General features: G+C 38.0%; 1 protein-coding gene across 1 annotated transcript in view; it reads left to right on the top strand.

Annotated features, from left to right (window-relative positions):
• Positions 1–19,607, top strand: part of RYR2 (ryanodine receptor 2) — a 727,453-nt gene that overhangs the window by 394,913 nt on the left and 312,933 nt on the right. The window contains exons 18-21 of the mRNA XM_049108740.1: positions 11,922–12,040; positions 12,389–12,522; positions 14,165–14,406; positions 19,404–19,596. Coding sequence (XP_048964697.1) covers positions 11,922–12,040; positions 12,389–12,522; positions 14,165–14,406; positions 19,404–19,596 — 688 coding nt within the window. The remainder of the gene's footprint in view (positions 1–11,921; positions 12,041–12,388; positions 12,523–14,164; positions 14,407–19,403; positions 19,597–19,607) is intronic.

The raw sequence follows: 19,607 nt of genomic DNA, 5'->3' as shown, positions 1-19,607 counted from the left end.
AATGTTTGTCCTTCTCCGATTGACTTACTTCACTCAGCATAATACCCTCCAGTTCCATCCACGTTGAAGCAAATGGTGGGTATTTGTCGTTTCTAATGGCTGAGGAATATTCCATTGTATACATAAACCACATCTTCTTTATCCATTCATCTTTCGATGGACACTGATGGTCTGTCTTTCTATAAATGAGTAACAATGTGATATATACCTTTATCCTCCCTAACTTCCACTTTTATTAATATTTCTAATTTTGTTAAATTGTGTTATATTTTAATCACATTCTGTCACTTTTTTTCTCCCTTCTCAGCTTTATGTTAGCTCAATATTTAATGAGCTTATTTTCTTCTCATGCCTCAAAACCTCTACAAAAAATAAGAGGATACATAATTGTGTTTCCCCAGTTTGACTTGAGACCCCATCTCTTGAGATTGTTATTTTCAAGCCTCTATATATTTTAATATTGATATCAACTCAATATCAAGCCTCTATATATTTTAATATTGATATCAACTCAATCTATTTTTTCTCTATTTGGATGAGATAATAATAATACCTTATACTATTATAGTTGCTCTTTAAGCTTAGTAAATATCCCGTATGTCAATTTCCCTTCTGAAAAGATGATGGTCCCTGACATCCCTCGTTACTGTGTCCAGGAACAATCTGCTGTAACTGCTGCAGACCATTTTGTCCAGCATGTTTCTTGTTCTTTGTTGTCATATTATTTCTCAGTGCCTTTCCCCCAGTCTTTTTAGTTAAGTTTTTTTATATTAGTGGTCCATGGCAAGAATAAAACTTTCCATATTTCCATTTGCCTTCAGTGAGCCCTGGGAATATTACTCATGAGGTCTGACCAAAAAGTTATTAAGTATTTTAACTCCCAGGTATGGAAAAAGTAGAAAAGCAACCTGTGATTTTAATAATTCGAAATTCATAGTTTCTCCAATTGTGATTTTTGCTGCCCCTGCAAGTGGATATTGCAGTTCTGTGTGTGTTCTACACTGTGTCTGGAGTGTTTCTGTCACTGAGTGACCATCTAATTCATATTGATTAGCACCCAGGTTAATCTGAGTAACACCTGTGTATCCTCTTGCAGTTAGAACTATTTTCATCTAAACCCATATAACACCTCAGTGATCTGAGATTATTTTAATTTTGTTTTATTTTTTGCTAAACACTTATATGTAGGTGTGAAAACAACTTCTGGAGAAGGAGGGGTTGGCACTGTCTTCCAAGTCAGTTGGTTTCTTGATTTCCTGAGATGATAATGGGGACTGTGTGTCCACACTGGCCTCCTGTGCCTAAGTGGCTACCAGTCTGGTTCTATTCACTTCTTTTTTTTTTTTTTTTTAAAAAAAAGCTGGTATTTTTATTTTTATTTTTTTCTCATTTCAAATGCTTTATTTTTTAATAATAAATTTATTTTTTATTGGTGTTCAATTTACCAACATACAGAATAACACCCAGTGCTCATCCTGTCAAATGTCCCCCTCAGTGCCTGTCACCCGTTCACCCCCACACCCTGCCCTCCTCCCCTTCCAACAGCCCTAGTTCGTTTCCCAGAGTTAGGAGTCTTTATGATCTGTCTCCCATTCTGATATTTCCCACACATTTCTTCTCCCTTCCCTTATATTCCCTTTCACTATTATTTATATTCCCCAAATGAATGAGAACATATAATGTTTGTCCTTCTCCGATTGACTTACTTCACTCAGCATAATCCCCTCCAGTTCCATCCACGTTGAAGCAAATGGTGGGTATTTGTCATTTCTAATGGCTGAGTAATATTCCATTGTATACATAAACCACATCTTCTTTATCCATTCATCTTTCGATGGACACCAAGGCTCCTTCCACAGTTTGGCTATTGTGGACATTGCTGCTAGAAACATCGGGGTGCAGGTATCCTGGCATTTCATTGCATCTGTGTCTTTGGGGTAAATCCCCAACAGTGCAATTGCTGGGTCATAGGGCAGGTCTATTTTTAGCTCTCTGAGGAACCTCCACACAGTTTTCCAGAGTGGCTGCACCAGTTCACATTCCCACCAACAGTGCAAGAGGGTTCCCTTTTCTCCGCATCCTCTCCAACATTTGTGGTTTCCAGCCTTGTTAATGTTCCCCATTCTCACTGGTGTGAGGTGGTATCTCATTGTGGTTTTGATTTGTATTTCCCTGATGGCAAGTGATGCAGAGCATTTTCTCATGTGCGTGTTGGCCATGTCTATGTCTTCCTCTGTGAGATTTCTCTTCATGTCTTTTGCCCATTTCATGATTGGATTGTTTGTTTCTTTGGTGTTGAGTTTCATAAGTTCTTTATAGATCTTGGAAACTAGCCCTTTATCTGATATAGGTCATTTGCAAATATCTTCTCCCATTCTGTAGGTTGTCTTTTAGTTTTGTTGACTGTATCCTTTGCTGTGCAAAAGCTTCTTATCTTGATGAAGTCCCAATAGTTCATATCTGCTTTTGTTTCTTTTGCCTTCGTGGATGTATCTTGCAAGAAGTTACTGTGGCCGAATTCAAAAAGGGTGTTGGCCTGTGTTCTCCTCTAGGATTTTGATGGAATCTTGTCTCACGTTTAGATCTTTCATCCATTTTGAGTTTATCTTTGTGTCTGGTGCAAGAGAGTGGTCTAGTTTCATTCTTCTGCATGTGGATGTCCAGTTTTCCCAGCACCATCTATTGAGGAGACTGTCTTTCTTCCAATGGATAGTCTTTCCTCCTTTATCAAATATTAATTGACCATAAAGTTCAGGGTCCACTTCTGGGTTCTCTATTCTGTTCCACTGATCTATGTGTCTGTTTTTGTGCCAGGACCACACTGTCTTGATGACCACAGCTTTGTAGTACAACCTGAAATCTGGCATCGTGATGCCCCCGGCTCTGGTTTTCTTTTTTATAATTCCCCTGGCTATTCGGGGTCTTTTCTGATTCCACACAAATCTTAAAATAATTTGTTCTAACTCTCTGAAGAAAGTCCATGGTATTTTGATAGGGATTGCATTAAACGTGTAAATTGCCCTGGGTAACATTGACATTTTCACAATATTAATTCTGCCAATCCATGAGCATGGAATATTTTTCCATCTCTTTGTGTCTTCCTCAATTTCTTTCAGAAGTGTTCTATAGTTTTTAGGGTATAGATCCTTTACCTCTTTGGTTAGGTTTATTCCTAGTTACCTTATGCTTTTGGGTGCAATTGTAAATGGGATTGACTCCTTAATTTCTCTTTCTTCAGTCTCATTGTTAGTGTATAGAAATGCCATTGATTTCTGGGCATTGATTTTGTATCCTGCCACGCTACCAAATTGCTGTATGAGTTCTAGCAATCTTGGGGTGGAGGCTTTTGGGTTTTCTATGTAGAGTATCATATCATCGGCGAAGAGGGAGAGTTTGACCTCTTCTTTGCCAATTTGAATGCCTTTAATGTCTTTTTGTTGTCTGATTGCTGAGGCTAGGACTTCCAGTACTATGTTGAATAGCAGTGGTGAGAGTGGACATCCCTGTCTTGTTCCTGATCTTAGGGGAAAGGCTCCCAGTGCTTCCCCATTGAGAATGATATTTGCTGTGGGCTTTTCGTAGATGGCTTTTAAGATGCTGAAGAATGTTCCCTCTATCCCTACACTCTGAAGAGGTTTGATCAGGAATGGATGCTGTATTTTGTTAAATGCTTTCTCTGCATCTAATGAGAGGATCGTATGGTTCTTGGTTTTTCTCTTGCTGATATGATGAATCACATTGATTGTTTTCGAGTGTTGAACCAGCCTTGTGTCCCGGGGATAAATCCTACTTGGTCATGGTGAATAATTTTCTTAATGTACTGTTGGATCCTATTGGCTAGTATCTTGTTGAGAATTTTGCATCCATGTTCATCAGGTATATTGGTCTGTAATTCTCCTTTTTGGTGGGGTCTTTGTCTGGTTTTGGAATTAAGGTGATGCTGGCCTCATAGAACAAATTTGGAAGTACTCCATCTCTATCTTTCCAAACAGCTTTAGTAGAATAGGTATGATTTCTTCATTAAACGTTTGATAGAATTCCCCAGGGAAGCCATTTGGTGCTGGGCTTTTGTGTCTTGGGAGGTTGTTGATGACTGCTTCAATTTCCCCCCCTGTTATTGGCGTGTTCAGGTTTTCTATTTCTCCCTGTTCCAGTTTTGGTAGTTTGTGGCTTTCCAGGAATGCATCTATTTCTTCTAGATTGCCTAATTTATTTGGCATATAGCTGTTCATAATATGTTTTTAAAATCGTTTGTATTTCCTTGGTGTTGGTAGTGATCTCTCCTTTCTCTTTAATGATTTTATTAATTTGAGTATTCTCTCCTTTTTAATAAGGCTGGCTAGTGGTTTATCTACCTTATTAATTCTTTCAAAGAACCAACTCCTGGTTTTGGTGATCTGTTCCACAGTTCTTCTGGTCTCGATTTCATTGAGTTCTGCTTGAATCTTTATTAACTCTCTGCTTCTGCTGGGTGTAGGATCTATCTGCTGTTTTTTCTCTAGCTCCTTTAGGTGTAAGGTTAGCTTTTGTATTTGAGTTCTTTCCAGTTTTTGAATGGATGCTTGTATTGCGATGTATTTCCCCCTTAAGACTGCTTTTGCTGCGTCCCAAAGATTTTGAATGGTTGTATCTTCATTACCATTAGTTTCCATGAATCCTTTTAATTCTTCCTTAATTTCCTGGTTGACCCTTTCATCTTTTAGCAGGATGGTCCTTAACCTCCATGTGTTTGAAGTCCTTCCAAACTTCTTGTTGTGATTTAGTTCTAATTTCAAGGCATTATGGTCTGAGAATATGCAGGGGACGATCCCAATCTTTTGGTGTCGGTTCAGACCCGATTTGTGACCCAGTATGTGGTCTATTCTGGAGAAAGTTCCATGTGCGCTTGAAAAGAATGTGTATTCAGTTGAGTTTGGATGTAAAGTTCTGTAGATATCTGTGAAATCCATCTGGTCCAGTGTATCATTTAAAGCTCTCGTTTCTTTGGAGATGTTGTGCTTAGAAGACCTATCGAGTATAGAAAGAGCTAGATTGAAGTCACCAAGTATAAGTGTATTATTATCTAAGTATTTCTTCACTTTGGTTATTAATTGATTGATATATTTGGCACCTCCCACATTTGGGGCATATATATTGAGGATTGTTAAGTCCTCTTGTTGGATAGATCCTTTAAGTATGATATAGTGTCCCTCTTCATCTCTCACTACAGTCTTCGGGATAAATTTTAGTTTATCTGATATTAAGGATGGCTACCCCTGCTTTCTTTTGAGGACCATTTGAATGGTAAATTGTTCTCCAACCTTTTATTTTCAGGCTGTAGGTGTCCTTCTGTGTAAAATGAGTCTCTTGTAGACAGCAAATAGATGGGTCCTGCTTTTTTATGCAGTCAGAAACCCTGCGCCTTTTGATGGGGTCATTAAGCCCGTTCACGTTCAGAGTTACTATTGAAAGATATGAGTTTAGTGTCACCATGATATCTATTCAGTCCTTGTTTTTGTGGATTGTTGCACTGAACTTCTTCTTAAAGGGGAATTTTAAGAGTCCCCCTTAAAATTTCTTGCAGAGCTGGTTTGGAGGTCACATATTCTTTCAGTTCCTACCTGTCTTGGAAGCTCTTTATCTCTCCTTCCATTTTGAATGAGAGCCTTGCTGGATAAAGTATTCTTGGTTGCATGTTCTTCTCATTGAGGACCCTGAATATATCCTGCCAGCCCTTTCTGGCCTGCCAGGTCTCTGTGGAGAGGCCTGCTGTTACCCTAATACTCCTCCCCATAAAAGTCAGGGATTTCTTGTCTCTTGCTGCTTTAAGGATCTTCTCTTTATCTTTGGAATTTGCAAGCTTCACTATTAGATGTCGAGGTGTTGAACGGTTTTTATTGATTTTAGGGGGGGATCTCTCTATTTCCTGGATCTGAATGCCTGTTTCCCTTCCCAGATTAGGAAAGTTTTCAGGTATGATTTGTTCAAATACATAGTCTGGCCCTCTGTCCCTTTCGGTGCCCTTGGGAACCCCAATTAAACGTAGGTTTCTCTTCCTCAGGCTGTCGTTTATTTCCCTTAATCTATCCTCATGGTCTTTTAATTGTTTGTCTCTTTTTTCCTCAGTTTCCCTCTTTGCCATCAACTTGTCTTCTATGTCACTCACTCGTTCTTCCACCTTGTTAACCCTCGTCGTTAGGACTTCTAGTTTGGATTGCATCTCATTCAATTGATTTTTAATTTCTGCCTGATTGGATCTAAATTCTGCAGTCATGAAGTCTCTTGAGTCCTTTATGGTTTTTCTAGAGCCACCAGTAGCTGTATAATAGTGCTTCTGAATTGGCTTTCTGACATTGAATTGTAATCCAGATTTTGTAACTCTGTGGGAGAGAGGACTGTTTCTGATTCTTTCTTTTGAGGTGAGGTTTTCCTTCTAGTCATTTTGCTTAGTGCAGAGTGGCCAAAAACAAGTTGTATTGGGAAAAGGAGAAAAAGAGAGAGAGAGAGAGACGGAAAGAAAAGAGAAAAAGAAAAAAGAAAAAGGAAGAAGAAAAGAAAAAAGAGAAGAAAAAGAGAAAGAAGAAGAAAGAAAGGAAAAAAAGAAGGAGTGGGGGAAGCAAACAAATCAAAAAGCAAAAAAAATAAACAAACAAACAAACATGGGGGAGTATCTTCTGATTTTGTATACTTTAAGTCCCTTGGCTTCCCCTGGAACTTGTCGGTCTAGCTGGTCTTCTGGGGGAGGGGCCTGCTGTGCTGATTTTCAGGTGTGAGCACTTGGGGGAGCTGCTGTGCCCCCTCCTGGTGCAGGGCTCAGTGGGGGTTGTTTACCCGGTGAGGCCCCAGGAGGAACAACCGCAGTGGCGGGGCCAGCTCTGCAGCCCTGGAGTCAGCTCCCACAGTAGCTCCGGAGCTCTCCGTCTGCAGGGCCTGGAGGCTCCGGGCGGGGCCGCTGATCTGCTCAGCTGGGGCAGGAGCGTCCTCGCTGTCCTGGGCCCTCCCGGCCTCTGCCTGTCCCGGGGGAGGCCGGATCCTGGGCTCTGTCCCGGCGCTCTGTGCTCCGGGGCCTGCGCTGTTGGATTCGCGCTCCCGCCCCGCAGCCCCCTCCGTGGAGCCACCCCCGAGCCCCCCGAGCTTCTCTGGGTCCCCCGTGCGCGCTGCAGCCCTTAGGGAGCTCGGCGCACTCTCCGGGGCGCAGATGCTGTTAGTGTCCCCGGGAGCCCGAGGGCATCCCCGCCCTCCTGGGTCCTGCTCCAACTCCCCGCGAGCCCCTTTCCGCCCGGGAAGGTCGGTGCAGCTCCTGCTCCTCCGGGACGGGGCTCTCCTGTCCTGGGGACACTCGCCCCGGCCTCCGCCCGGCTGCTCACGGGCCCCTCCCCCTTCGAGGCCTTTTGTGCCTTTATTTCTTTTTCCCCGTCTTCCTACCTTGATAGAAGCACGAACTCTTCTCACTGTAGCATTCCATCTGGTCTCTCTTTAAATCTCAGGCCGAATTCGTAGATTTTCAAGATGATTTGAAGGTTATCTAGGTAATTTGGTGGGGACAGGTGACTTGGGGACCCTACTCTTCTCCCATCTTGCCCTGCCTCCGGTTCTATTCACTTCACTCAAACATGCAAGGCTCACCAGTGAGCTTGTGACTACTCAATGTAGAGTGAAACCTCTAGGCTAGATTCTTTCTGGTATATAAAGTCATGACAAACATAGCACTTCTGTTCTGTGGCTTGCTTTCAGTTTTTCCTTATAGACTTTCAACCTTGGACAGCCCTGGGCATGACCTATCATAGCACTTGGATGCTTCCAATACCATTTGGTTATTTCCAGACATTTTCTTACACCCTCAGAGATTTTTCTTTGTCATGAGCCCTTTAAATAATTCAGAAAGTTACAGCCATAAAAGTTTTAAGGCAAATAGCTAAATATTTCATGTATTTTACATTTAAAGGGCTTATACCATCAGTTTTGAATTTTGTGCATGACTCCCACAGAAATAGACTGAAGCCGACAAAACTTCTTGTCATTTAGTAAGTAAAATCTTTCCTCAATGAAATTAAAGCACAAGTGGGGAAATACTGGAACTAAGAAATATAAATTCTCCATCTACTATCATATGTCTTCTCTAGCTTTTAAAAAATATTTTAATATCTCCAGATATAAAATATGCCAAAGTAGCTATCCCCTATACCCTTCACAATAATGAATCTTGTTATGATTGAATAAACAAATCACAGGTTTATTTACTTTAAACCATAAATGTGTACTAATAGCCCATTTATATTTATTCACTTACTCAGTTGGCAAACATGAGATAGGCCTCCCTGGGCCCAGAGTGTGCTGGGTGACAAGGAGGAGGAATTCACATCTCTGTTCTCAAGGATCACATAATGTGATCAATACTACAAAGAAAGAATAATCCATCCTAGGGTGTTGCTTAAAACCTACCAAATGAGGTGGATTTCTGCCTTTGCAAGATGATTCAGATTTTGTAACCTCTGAAGAGGGAAGTATATTTCAGTCTGAGAATAACATATGCAAAACATGGGAGGTGGGATAGAGCCGACAAGCTCCCACTGGGCCCTGGCAGGCCTTGATGGGTGACTATTCCACTGCCTAGAACAGTGCCTGGTAGCTGCTTAATAATTATAATATAAAATGTATTGCAAATATATTAGCACCTAAGCATATTTACAATATGCACTTTGAAGTAAAAGTATATATTAACCTTTCATTGTAAGAGGAGTTGGTGGGAGTTGAGGTGGTAGAGGGTTGGGTCATCTAGCAAAGGAGCTTGTTATATCCTGGAATGAACTTTTACCTTGGATGGTCTGGGAGACCATGGGAACTTCTAAGCATGGAGTGACATCAATTAAATGTGCTTTATTTTTTTTAATAATAAATTTGCTTTTTTTTGGTGTTCAATTTGACAACATACAGAATAACACCCAGTGCTCATCCCGTCAAGTGCCCCCCTCAGTGCCCGTCACCCATTCACCCCCACCCTCTGCCCTCCTCCCCTTCCACCACCCCTAGTTCATTAAATGTGCTTTAAATGGGGTGCCTAGATGGTGGTGCAGTCAGGTGAGTGGCTGGCACATGGTTTCAGCTCCGATTGTGATCTCAGGGTCCTGGGATTGAACTCTGTGTTAGGCTCTGCACTCAATGCAAAGTCTGCTTCCCAATTCTTCCTCCCTTTCCTTTTGCCTCTCTCCCAGCTCACTTGTACGAAGTCTCTAAAATAAGTAAATAAATCTTTAAAAAATAATAAATTAATGGAAATGGATCTCATTGCCTATTTTTCTTGTGGTCCTTTCTGAAAATGCTTATTACTGTAAAAGTAACATGCAGTCATTTCCTAGAATTCACAAAATATTGGAAGAGAAGTATGTTAATCTAGCAATAAATCAGCACCAACATTCTGGCATACTAGCTCCTGGTGTTTTTTGAAATAGACATTTTATACACAGAATATATTTTACATAGTTACAATCATAATGTATATCTGATCATATATCTACTCTTGAAAGTTTACATTATACATTATGTGTTTTGCACATTATTAAAATTTTCACTAAAATCATTTCTGAAAATTTATTAAATCTTATAAAATCGGATTATATATACAAGTTATAAGATCTTGCTTTGTCTCACTAGTTTGTGTGTGTATGTGTTTTTGACAATTTATGTTCATAATTCTTTCATTTTGGTAATATTGTAAAGATCTATCAAGCTTTAAATTTATTCTTTGAGGATCTGGCAATGAGTGTAATACACCATTCCCATTTCTAGGTCTCATTCAGTGTGTTTAGAATTTAATTGTCAAATCACCTTTAGTTAAGTATTGCCATTGTAATATTTATTAAGCCCCAGTTCCACTCTTTTTCACCCAAGAGTTCGAGACATATATTGGCATAATTTACATATACACATAATATAGCTAGTCTTTTTTTTTTTAAATGAGTCTTTTGCTATGTCCAATTTGTTTTCTTTTTGGAATTTTTAACTGCAAAAAAAAAAGTTTACTTGTTTTTTACTCCTACAGTTGAAAATAAAAAGTATTCTCTGACTTTTCACCATCAAACTTAGAGACAGTCAGTGCTTTTCAACTAAATATTGGATCTGAATGTAGCAGTATTAAAGAAATGTGTTTTAATATTAAGTCCCAAGCTCTGGAAGCCTTCTATTAAATTAAACTGAATAAGGGAAAATCAGATTTATTTTCCTATTTTGTACTGCCTTTCTTGAGTTTTGTGATCTGTGCTGTTCATTTTCAAAATCTAGTCTTAAATCTTTTCTGATGTATTCAAGTGTTTGAATGCTGTTGGTGTTGATGTATGTATTTATTTACAAAGAGAATTTGTTTTTCTTATGGTCTTCCACTTTTTGGTCTTTTGTTTTAATTGTTGTAATAACTAAGTAGAGATTGATGAACTTTTTCTGTAAAAGGCCAGATAGTTGAGTACTTTATGCTCCTTAGACCAAAGGGCTTTGTTCACATTCAGCTCTGCCTTTTAATGCAAAAGCAACCAAGGATGAAATGTGACCAAAAGAACATGGATACATAGTACAATTTTCATTTGCAAATACAGGCAGCTGCCATGTGTTCTGCAGTAATAGGTAACAGATAGAAACAAAGATATCCGGATAAAATATAAGTAATCTATTAAAAATGCTTTTCTCTTTCTATTCTTTTAGTTTATTTTAACTAAGAGTGAATGAGTTTATTACTCCATATTTAATAGAAGCATTCAGTTTAAGTACCCTTATATAAACATCTTTATCCATTAGGCTGTTGTACTATTTTCTGCTATCTTGGATATTTAATTGGTATGGATTGTTGGAACACAGCAGTTGATTTCATCTTACACCAAAAATTAACCCATCCTTTTGAGTATATTTTATTTTTTAACTGAATGTACATTCATACTTCACCAAATTAAGTCATTAGTAAAGAAATTAGTGTTGATAGCCCTCGTCCTATAATGGATTGGGATTTGAATCAAGTATAGATTGTGGCTTCCACTTTCTGCTGTTTGTAAGCCGGACCACTTTTCCAAGAAAGTGAACCCCACTGGAGACATTCCCTTTTCTGGGAATTTACCTCTGGCCTTTTATGATACTTTGTAGATCTCAGAGATCACATTTTCTGAGTGTTATATCTAATTGCTACAAGTGGTCTGCACTCTAATTAGTGACAAAGGAAGCTTGCTTGGAAACAATGAATACATATGTACATGTTCAGCTTTCCAAGTTTACACTAAAAATTCTGATGATGAAAGTTATTTTCTCTCTCTTAAGCTTTAAAATAAAAAGGGTATATTCCATTTTACCTTCTCTGATGGTTAATTCTTTGAAATTTCACCATTCTTCATCAGGTTTTGTGTTACATATTTCTATGTATTTTTGTATTATTTTGTATATTTCTCTTGTTCCACAAACTAAGAAACATTTTCTACCATTTACCTCCAGGAGAATGTAATGATCTTTATGGCTTAGAGTGCATCATTTTAGGGTTGTACTTTTAATGCTGAGAATCTTCATTAGCTTGTCCTAATCTACTACCTACCTGTCTTGTACCATACTTGCTCTGTACTGTGGACACTGCAGGTATGGATTCCATTCAAGACTTCACTCAACCTTATAACATCCTAACTTTCCTGTCTGGAAAATGGTCATGAATGTATCTTCTGAGGCTAGAGTTAAGATTGCTTTCTTTCATACTCTCCAGGCAGAGTCTCCCGCTTCCTCTGCTAACACTAAACGAGGACTTCATCGTCTTTAGTTATCAGTCCTCTGTCACAAACATCACCTGCCCCCTATCACAGTGCCCTGTGACAAACATACTGAGCACATAATTACATGTTGACATGAAGGAACACATAGAGAAAAAGAAAGACACTGATCATTGTAGACTCTTTAATCATATTTTCTTTCTTTATCTTTAGGGATTCTTGAAGTTTTACACTGTGTGTTAGTAGAAAGTCCGGAAGCTCTAAATATTATCAAGGAAGGACACATTAAATCCATAATCTCACTTTTAGACAAGCATGGAAGAAACCACAAGGTAAGGGAATGAATTTATTGCCTTGAATGAATTCTGGAATAATCTTAAATATATTTTTAAAATAAGATAACTTAGAAAAATAACCTTTAAAAGTTGTGTCAAATGTGTTATGAGTGTTTTTCACTTCTTAATTACAATCAGATAATATTGTTTAGAGCTTATTTTTTAGCGCCATTGAGACACTGAGCAATTCTCAGTTTGTATGTAAGAGAAACTTGTAAAATATGTGAACTCATGGCTATTGTGTTCAAATGGCTGGGTTACAGGGAATGTGTCTTCATTGAAAAATGCTGGGATACTCAAATCTGAATAAGAGAGTTCGTTGGCTGAAATGATTTCTCTTTTCAGGTTCTGGATGTCTTGTGCTCTCTCTGTGTCTGCCATGGAGTAGCAGTGCGTTCTAACCAGCACCTCATCTGTGACAATCTGCTGCCAGGAAGAGATCTCCTATTACAGACGCGCCTTGTAAACCACGTCAGCAGGTAGATTCAGATAATCACCAAATAGGTGGCATAACAGGAATTCATGTCCTAGCTCTGTAGCTAAGACATCGTGTGGTCTTTTTGATTTATTAAGATATTTTACATATTTCCCTTCTGTCAGTCAGATGGGATGCTAATAACAATAGGTGAACCAAGAAGAATGTGCATTTATCATAAGGCTTTAAGCTTTCATATTTACATTCATATGATCACTGATCATCTTCAGGAGCAGGCTGACAAATTATACTGAGATATAGTTGTATATAAATATGTTTTGAGCTTTCTTAGAATATAAGTAAAAATGCTACCCTTCAATGCCAACTTCAAAGTGGTTACTATGTATAATAAAAAGTTGAATTGGAATGTCTAAAATATAATAAATTCCATAAAAAAATAAAACTACATTTTTGGTTGGATGTCCCTAGGTATCAGACATTCCCTGAATACTGTTTGCCAGTCACTATTCTATACACTTTGCATGTGCTCTACACTGGGTAGAATTACACTGGACTGGGTTCAACTAGTCCAACGAAGTACTATTATACACATTTTATAGGTTAAAATGTTGGACTGGAAATGGAACTCAAATCTAACACCAGAGACTGAGCCCTTAAATGGCAAGCCAAGTTGCCTTCCTTATACCAAATAGTATAATAAAAATAATAATGCAGTTTATAATTAAAATATTTAATGTGATAGTAATAATTTTGATATACATCTAGCAGCTATCCAGGAAGTATTCTCCACCTTACCCTGTTTTTTTTTTTTTTTTTTTTTAAGATTTTATTTATTTACTCATGAGAGACAGAGAGAGAGGCAGAGGGAGAAGCAGGCTCCCTACGAGGTGGCGGGGGGAGGGAGATGGGCAATGCAGGACTCAATCCCAGGACCCTGAGATCACAACTTGAGCCAAAGGCAGATGTTCAACTGCTGAGCCACTGACGTGCCCCCCTTACCCTGTCTTAAACAAAATGTAGGGTTTGGTGTATATTCCTATATTGTAGTTTTTACAGGATTGATTTAAGACTTCCCGAATGGCTGTGTATATCAGATGTACTGTTCTTGAGTGATATTTCCTGAGACTGTCACTAATACTTAGCATTAACGCTGAGTCTAAATCTCTTATAAATGGAATTAAATACAACTACCTAGAAATTCTTCTGCCCTCAGAGAGGCATAGAGGACAGCAAAGCTGCTTATCACCTAGGTTCCTTTACCAATAAATATGGCTCTTCAGCCTTGTACCCTACCTGACCACAGCTTAGTTAGGAAAGTGTCTGCATGTTCTGAATTAATAATAACTCGATGAATTCTAAGGACCTGTTATACTGAATATCTCACCTTAAACATAATCAATGGTATAAAATATGCTGAAGAGAAATTTGGAAAAAATAATCTTAGACCCCTGGGGTACATGGCCAAGTAATCTGAAAAGCAGACACCCATCACGGAACCTTAACTGTAAGCTGGTTAGCACTGCCTACCACCTCAGTGATTTAATAATTTTTCAATAGTGAAATAAAATGTAGAGTTAATATGTTGCATTTCAGAGAGGCAAGGGCCAGTGTTCAAAATAGATGTAAATGGATACAGCAGGAGGTTTGTCCATAATTTCTCATGTGCTCTTCCTGTCTCTTTAAAGCATGAGACCCAATATTTTTCTGGGCGTCAGTGAAGGGTCCGCCCAGTATAAGAAGTGGTACTATGAGCTGATGGTGGACCACACGGAGCCATTTGTGACTGCTGAAGCCACGCACCTGCGGGTGGGCTGGGCTTCCACCGAAGGATACTCTCCCTATCCCGGAGGCGGTGAGGAGTGGGGTGGAAATGGAGTCGGAGATGATCTCTTTTCCTACGGATTCGATGGCCTTCACCTCTGGTCAGGTCAGCAACCATCCGCCTCCTCCCCCGTGTGCACGAAGGAAATCTGTTGCCCTTGCTCTGTGTTTCCAAAAGCTATCTATACTGCATATAATCAGATACATTTATTCTTCAGAAGTTTATCATGGAAACTATAAGTGAGAATGTTAAAGTAAAAAAGCAGAATTTCACTAGGGGTAAAACAAAACTCTTAATATAGTACATTTCCAAAAAACTGTATTGTTGGTAAACAGTATGTTCAAAAAGTGGCATTTTGATTCATGAATCAGTTGCAAAGAAACAAAAAACAAATGAGAACCAAAATTCATGTTTCCTACTTGCTTAAAGAGGTATGTGCAAAGCTTTAGCTTCTAACCTAAAAAAGAACCAAAAAGCAGATTCTGGAAAATAATTGGAGTAAATATGTTAAGTCACACCTCCTGGTCATAATGTAATGTTGGGAATCAGCCATTTGTAGCATGTACTATGGATTCACATTTTAATGAGATGACACTTTGTGTGGAACTGTTTAAAATAAATATACAGTTTATTTCACCAGGTGTTAACCTGAACTTTGATAGTTGAATAAATATTAAAAATTAGGAATAGATATAAAATCATATCTATATATCAAATTTACATATAACAAATCCATTTCTCTGGTTTATTAGGAGGTGCATTTTGGTTGGCTCTATTCAAAAGTTTAGTTCTTCATTATAGAGCTATTTCTTTGTGGAATTCATCTGGATTCTGAAGACATATGCTTGTGTTTAGAATACAAACTGCATTTAGAATATAGTTCTCATAATATTTTGTAACCTATTTAGCATAGAGAAAATATAGCTAAGTCACCTTACAAATAAAAAGCTGAAGTTTGTCTCTGAGGAGGTACAAGTGATATTCATTTATGAATGGTTTAGAGGTCTAGTAAGTTATAGAAATTTTATAAGTGAAATTGAATTAAATCTGAGTTTATGGTAATGGGTTTATAAATAAAAGTACTTTATGTCATTGTATTTTATCATTAATATTTACTGAATTTTTCTTTATTCAGTGGCCATAGCTCAGTAGTTGGGAAGAGATGAAGCTCTGTTTTGGATATTTCCTCTCATCACAGAGGCATGTAGTTGGGGACCTGATAGTAGTATGGTGTGTTTATACATGGTGTACTGTTCTGGCCAGAATATAGTTAGAGAGCCTGTTCTCATAATACAATTTTCCTATTGACTGAACAGAGGCAAAGAGCACTAATGTCAGAAGGCCTCACAAACATAAAGTAGAGGTAATGTCTCTTTTATGATACATTTTAACTTTTACTTTTCAGTTTTACTACCTCCTCTCTTTACCTCCTAGTATGGCCCCATATGACATGGGTCCTCAGGTAGAAGAATGAAACATGTTAACTTGTTTTCCCACTACATAGAAATTAGGGAGAAGATCACTCTGTTAAAATAATGCTGAATTGTTTCCAATGATTTTAATCATACAACACCACTTGATTTTCATTTTGGCATTTAGCTTTGAAGCTTTTTCTTTCAACTCATAAAAAGAACCCCATTCTCATGGAATTGACCTGTATATACTACACTTTTTATTACAAAGTATCTGTTAAATAAAAAAATAAGAACAACAACAACAAAAATTCAGTGAATGTATGACTATATCTCAGAAAGGAGGATAGGTTGTGGAGTTAGGAGATTAGGATAAAATACTCAACTATATTTTTAAAATGACCAAAAAGTATGCACCCTTTCCTACCTGATGTTGGTAGATGTGGTCTCTCAAGCTACTGGGGTCCATCAATCAGATGACAAAAAGAAATAAGGGGCGTCCAAATTTTTTGGTAAGGAAGAAATAAAACTATTTGCAGTTGACATGATACTATATATAGAACACCTAAAAGACTCCACCAAAAAACTGCTAAAACTGATACATGAATTTGGTAAAGTAGCAGGATACAAAATCAATGTGCAGAAATATGTTGCATTTCTATACACCAGTAATGAAGCAGCAGAACAATCTCATTTACAATTGCACCAAAATCCATAAGAGACATAGGAATAAACCTAACCAAAGAAGTGAGAGATCTGTACTCTGAAATCTGTAAACCACTGATGAAAGAAATTGAAGATGACACAAAGATGGAAAATGGAAAGACATTCCATGTTCATGGATTGGAAGAGGAAATATTGTTAAAATATCTGTACTACCCAAAGCAAGCTGCATATTTAATGCAATCTCTATCAAATGCCAGCAGCACTAGAATAAAAAAAAATACTAAAATTTATATGGAACCAGAAAAGACTCCGAATTGCTAAAGCAATTTTGAAAAAGAAAAGCAAAGTTGGAAATACCACATTTCTGAACTTCAAGCTATATTACAAAGTTGTAGTAGTCAAAACAGTATGGTGCTTGCATAAAAATAGACACACAGATCAATAGAATGGAATTTAAAAACCCAGAAAGAAATCCACAGTTAGGGATCCCTGGGTGGCGCAGCGGTTTGGCGCCTGCCTTTGGCCCAGGGCGTGATCCTGGAGATCCGGGATCGAATCCCACGTCGGGCTCCCGGTGCATGGAGCTTGCTTCTCCCTCTGCCTGTGTCTCTGCCTTTCTCTCTCTCACTGTGTGCCTATCATGAATAAAAAATAAAATAAAATAAAATAAAAAAAAAAGAAATCCACAGTTATATGGTTAATTAATCTTCAATAAAGCAGGAAAGATTAGTTAATGGGCATATGAGAGTAGGAGAGTCTCTTTAACTTACAGTGTTGGGATGACTGTACAGCAACATGGAAAAGAATGAAACTGGACCACTTTCTTCTACCATACAGAAAATAAAATCAAAATGGATTAAAGACCTAAATATGAGACTTGAAACCATAAAAATACTGGAAGAGAGCACAGACAGTAATTTCTCTGACATTAGCCATAATAAATGTCTTCCTTGTTTTATATTCCTAGTCAATAGAGACAAGTCTAAATCAATTGGCTTGACTGATTTACCAAGGTTAGAGTACTAGTTGTTTAGATAATTTTCTTTACCAATCAATTGGCTTCTGACTGATTTACCAAGGTTAGAGTACTAGTTGTTTAGATAATTTTCTTGGGGTCACTCTCCTATTCTTTTTCTTTTTAATAGTTAAAGTAGTATTTAAATGTGTGATTTCTTGTATAGAGCACATTCCTCACCACTTAATGTGCTTAATTTAAGAGTGGTGGTGTTTTTTGGAATGAGAATTGGGCTCATGAGCAAAAGTTTTGCACTTTGTCTTCACTTATTCCTTCCAATTTAAACTTTGCACACAGTGTTGCTACATTCTCCCTTCTGCCAATGCAGAACTGGATTTTCGGGCACCCAGGCTCCAAGTGTTTTTAAGGGGGGGCCAGAAGTGTGAAAAATCTTGGTGCTTTGGGAGCATTTAAATATGGAAGTGTGGAGGAATGTAATAGAACAGTAGGAGAGAAAGATGGGTACATATTTCTAATCCAAGAGTGATAAATCAGACTGCTACTGTCTTCGTTTGTATCTAGTGATGAGGACAGGAATGTAGTTCTCATGTGGATGTCATAGGTTGGCATAAATGTGACCTGCAAATGCTTCTAAGTGGATTCAACAGTATGAATGCCACTGAAATAGTGGAGTCGAGGTTGTTCCCTAGTGGTCCTCTGTCTTAACTGTTTGTTCCAGGCATCACAAGAATTTGCCATGGAAGTTTTTAGTTCTTAACATAATAATATCCCTCAGACTGAGCAATGTATTTGGTGTATATAAATATCCGTATAAAGACATTTTTATTACCTATAGATCTTGATACAAACATGGGTTTGTATCTGACCTTTTTATGTCAGTCGCACGGCTTTTATATGATTTATTAGGAAGCCATCTTTATTATCAGGGAATTATAGAACTACTGCTTGATAATGACTTTATTGCTTGCAAATTTGAATATTGGTAAAATTAAAAATATACACATTTTAAAAAGTAGATGTGCTCTACCACTGACATTTTAGATATGCTATTGGTAAAAATTTGGGGATGCTGAAAATTTTTAAAAAGGTCTTATAAAAATGCAAATCTTGTGTCATGAAATCTATTTTTGTCTTTGCTCAAATTGAGAAATTTTGTATGCATTTGTGAGCATGTGTTTGAGAGCCTTACCTTCATGTCTTCCAGTGTGCCCACAGAGACTAATTAGCAAAGGAGTTTTGACATAGTCAAGAATGAGCATAGGCTATAGGTTGGCCAGGGCAAGAAATAACATTTATCAAATAATCATTATCATGTCTCAACTTGTATCCTGCTGTACTTAGGAAGGCCACCAAGATCTTGTGTGAAATAAACTATAAAACAAACCAATTGGCATGCATTTGCCTCTCAGCAAACAGTGCACCAATGAACACATTTTCTGTTTTCACTATTTGTATTATTTTTATTTTATAAAACAATGGAGATTTAATATTTGGAAAGGGTCCTGACATAAAAGTCCTGCTGTGTCTGAGACTTTGTGTTCTTTTAACCATTAATTTAATCATCATATCAATTCTGCAAGGTGATGGCATTTGGCTTACAAGAAATCAAGGTTTAGAGAGGTTATGTAATTTGCTGATGGTCATACAAGCAGTAGAAGGTAAAGCATCTGTTTGAACTCAAATTTCTCCCTGGAGATTTCTCTCTGACATCAGTCTATTTTCAGTCGAAGCAGATCTGTGCATCTGATGCCATCCTTGGCCAAGCAGAAGTTGCTCTGCATATCATAAGGTCTATTTTACAGTGAAGAGAGCAGCATGCCTCCTGGGGGAAAAAAAGGGCAACCGTTTTTGTATATGTGCTGCCTGAAGCGAGCACTGGGCAACCGTTTTTGGACAAATAATTTAACATATGACATTAATATGCATTCAAGATTTATTCTCTTCCAGTATTATGCATTGATTTGTCACTACCTACTCAAATCTTTGCCTCTGAAGATGACTCTATGACAGGAAAAAAAATCACTTTCCATGCTGTTTTTCCTCCATAGGTTGCATTGCTCGTACTGTAAGCTCACCAAACCAGCACTTGCTGAAAACTGATGACGTCATCAGTTGCTGTTTAGATCTGAGTGCCCCAAGCATCTCATTCCGAATTAACGGACAACCTGTTCAAGGAATGTTTGAGAATTTCAACATTGATGGCCTCTTCTTTCCAGTTGTTAGTTTCTCTGCAGGAATAAAGTTAGTATTTC

The sequence above is a fragment of the Canis lupus genome, chromosome 4 (assembly GCF_003254725.2).
Source record: "Canis lupus dingo isolate Sandy chromosome 4, ASM325472v2, whole genome shotgun sequence".
NCBI lineage: Eukaryota > Metazoa > Chordata > Mammalia > Carnivora > Canidae > Canis > Canis lupus.
This window is presented reverse-complemented; position numbering and strand designations above follow the sequence as displayed.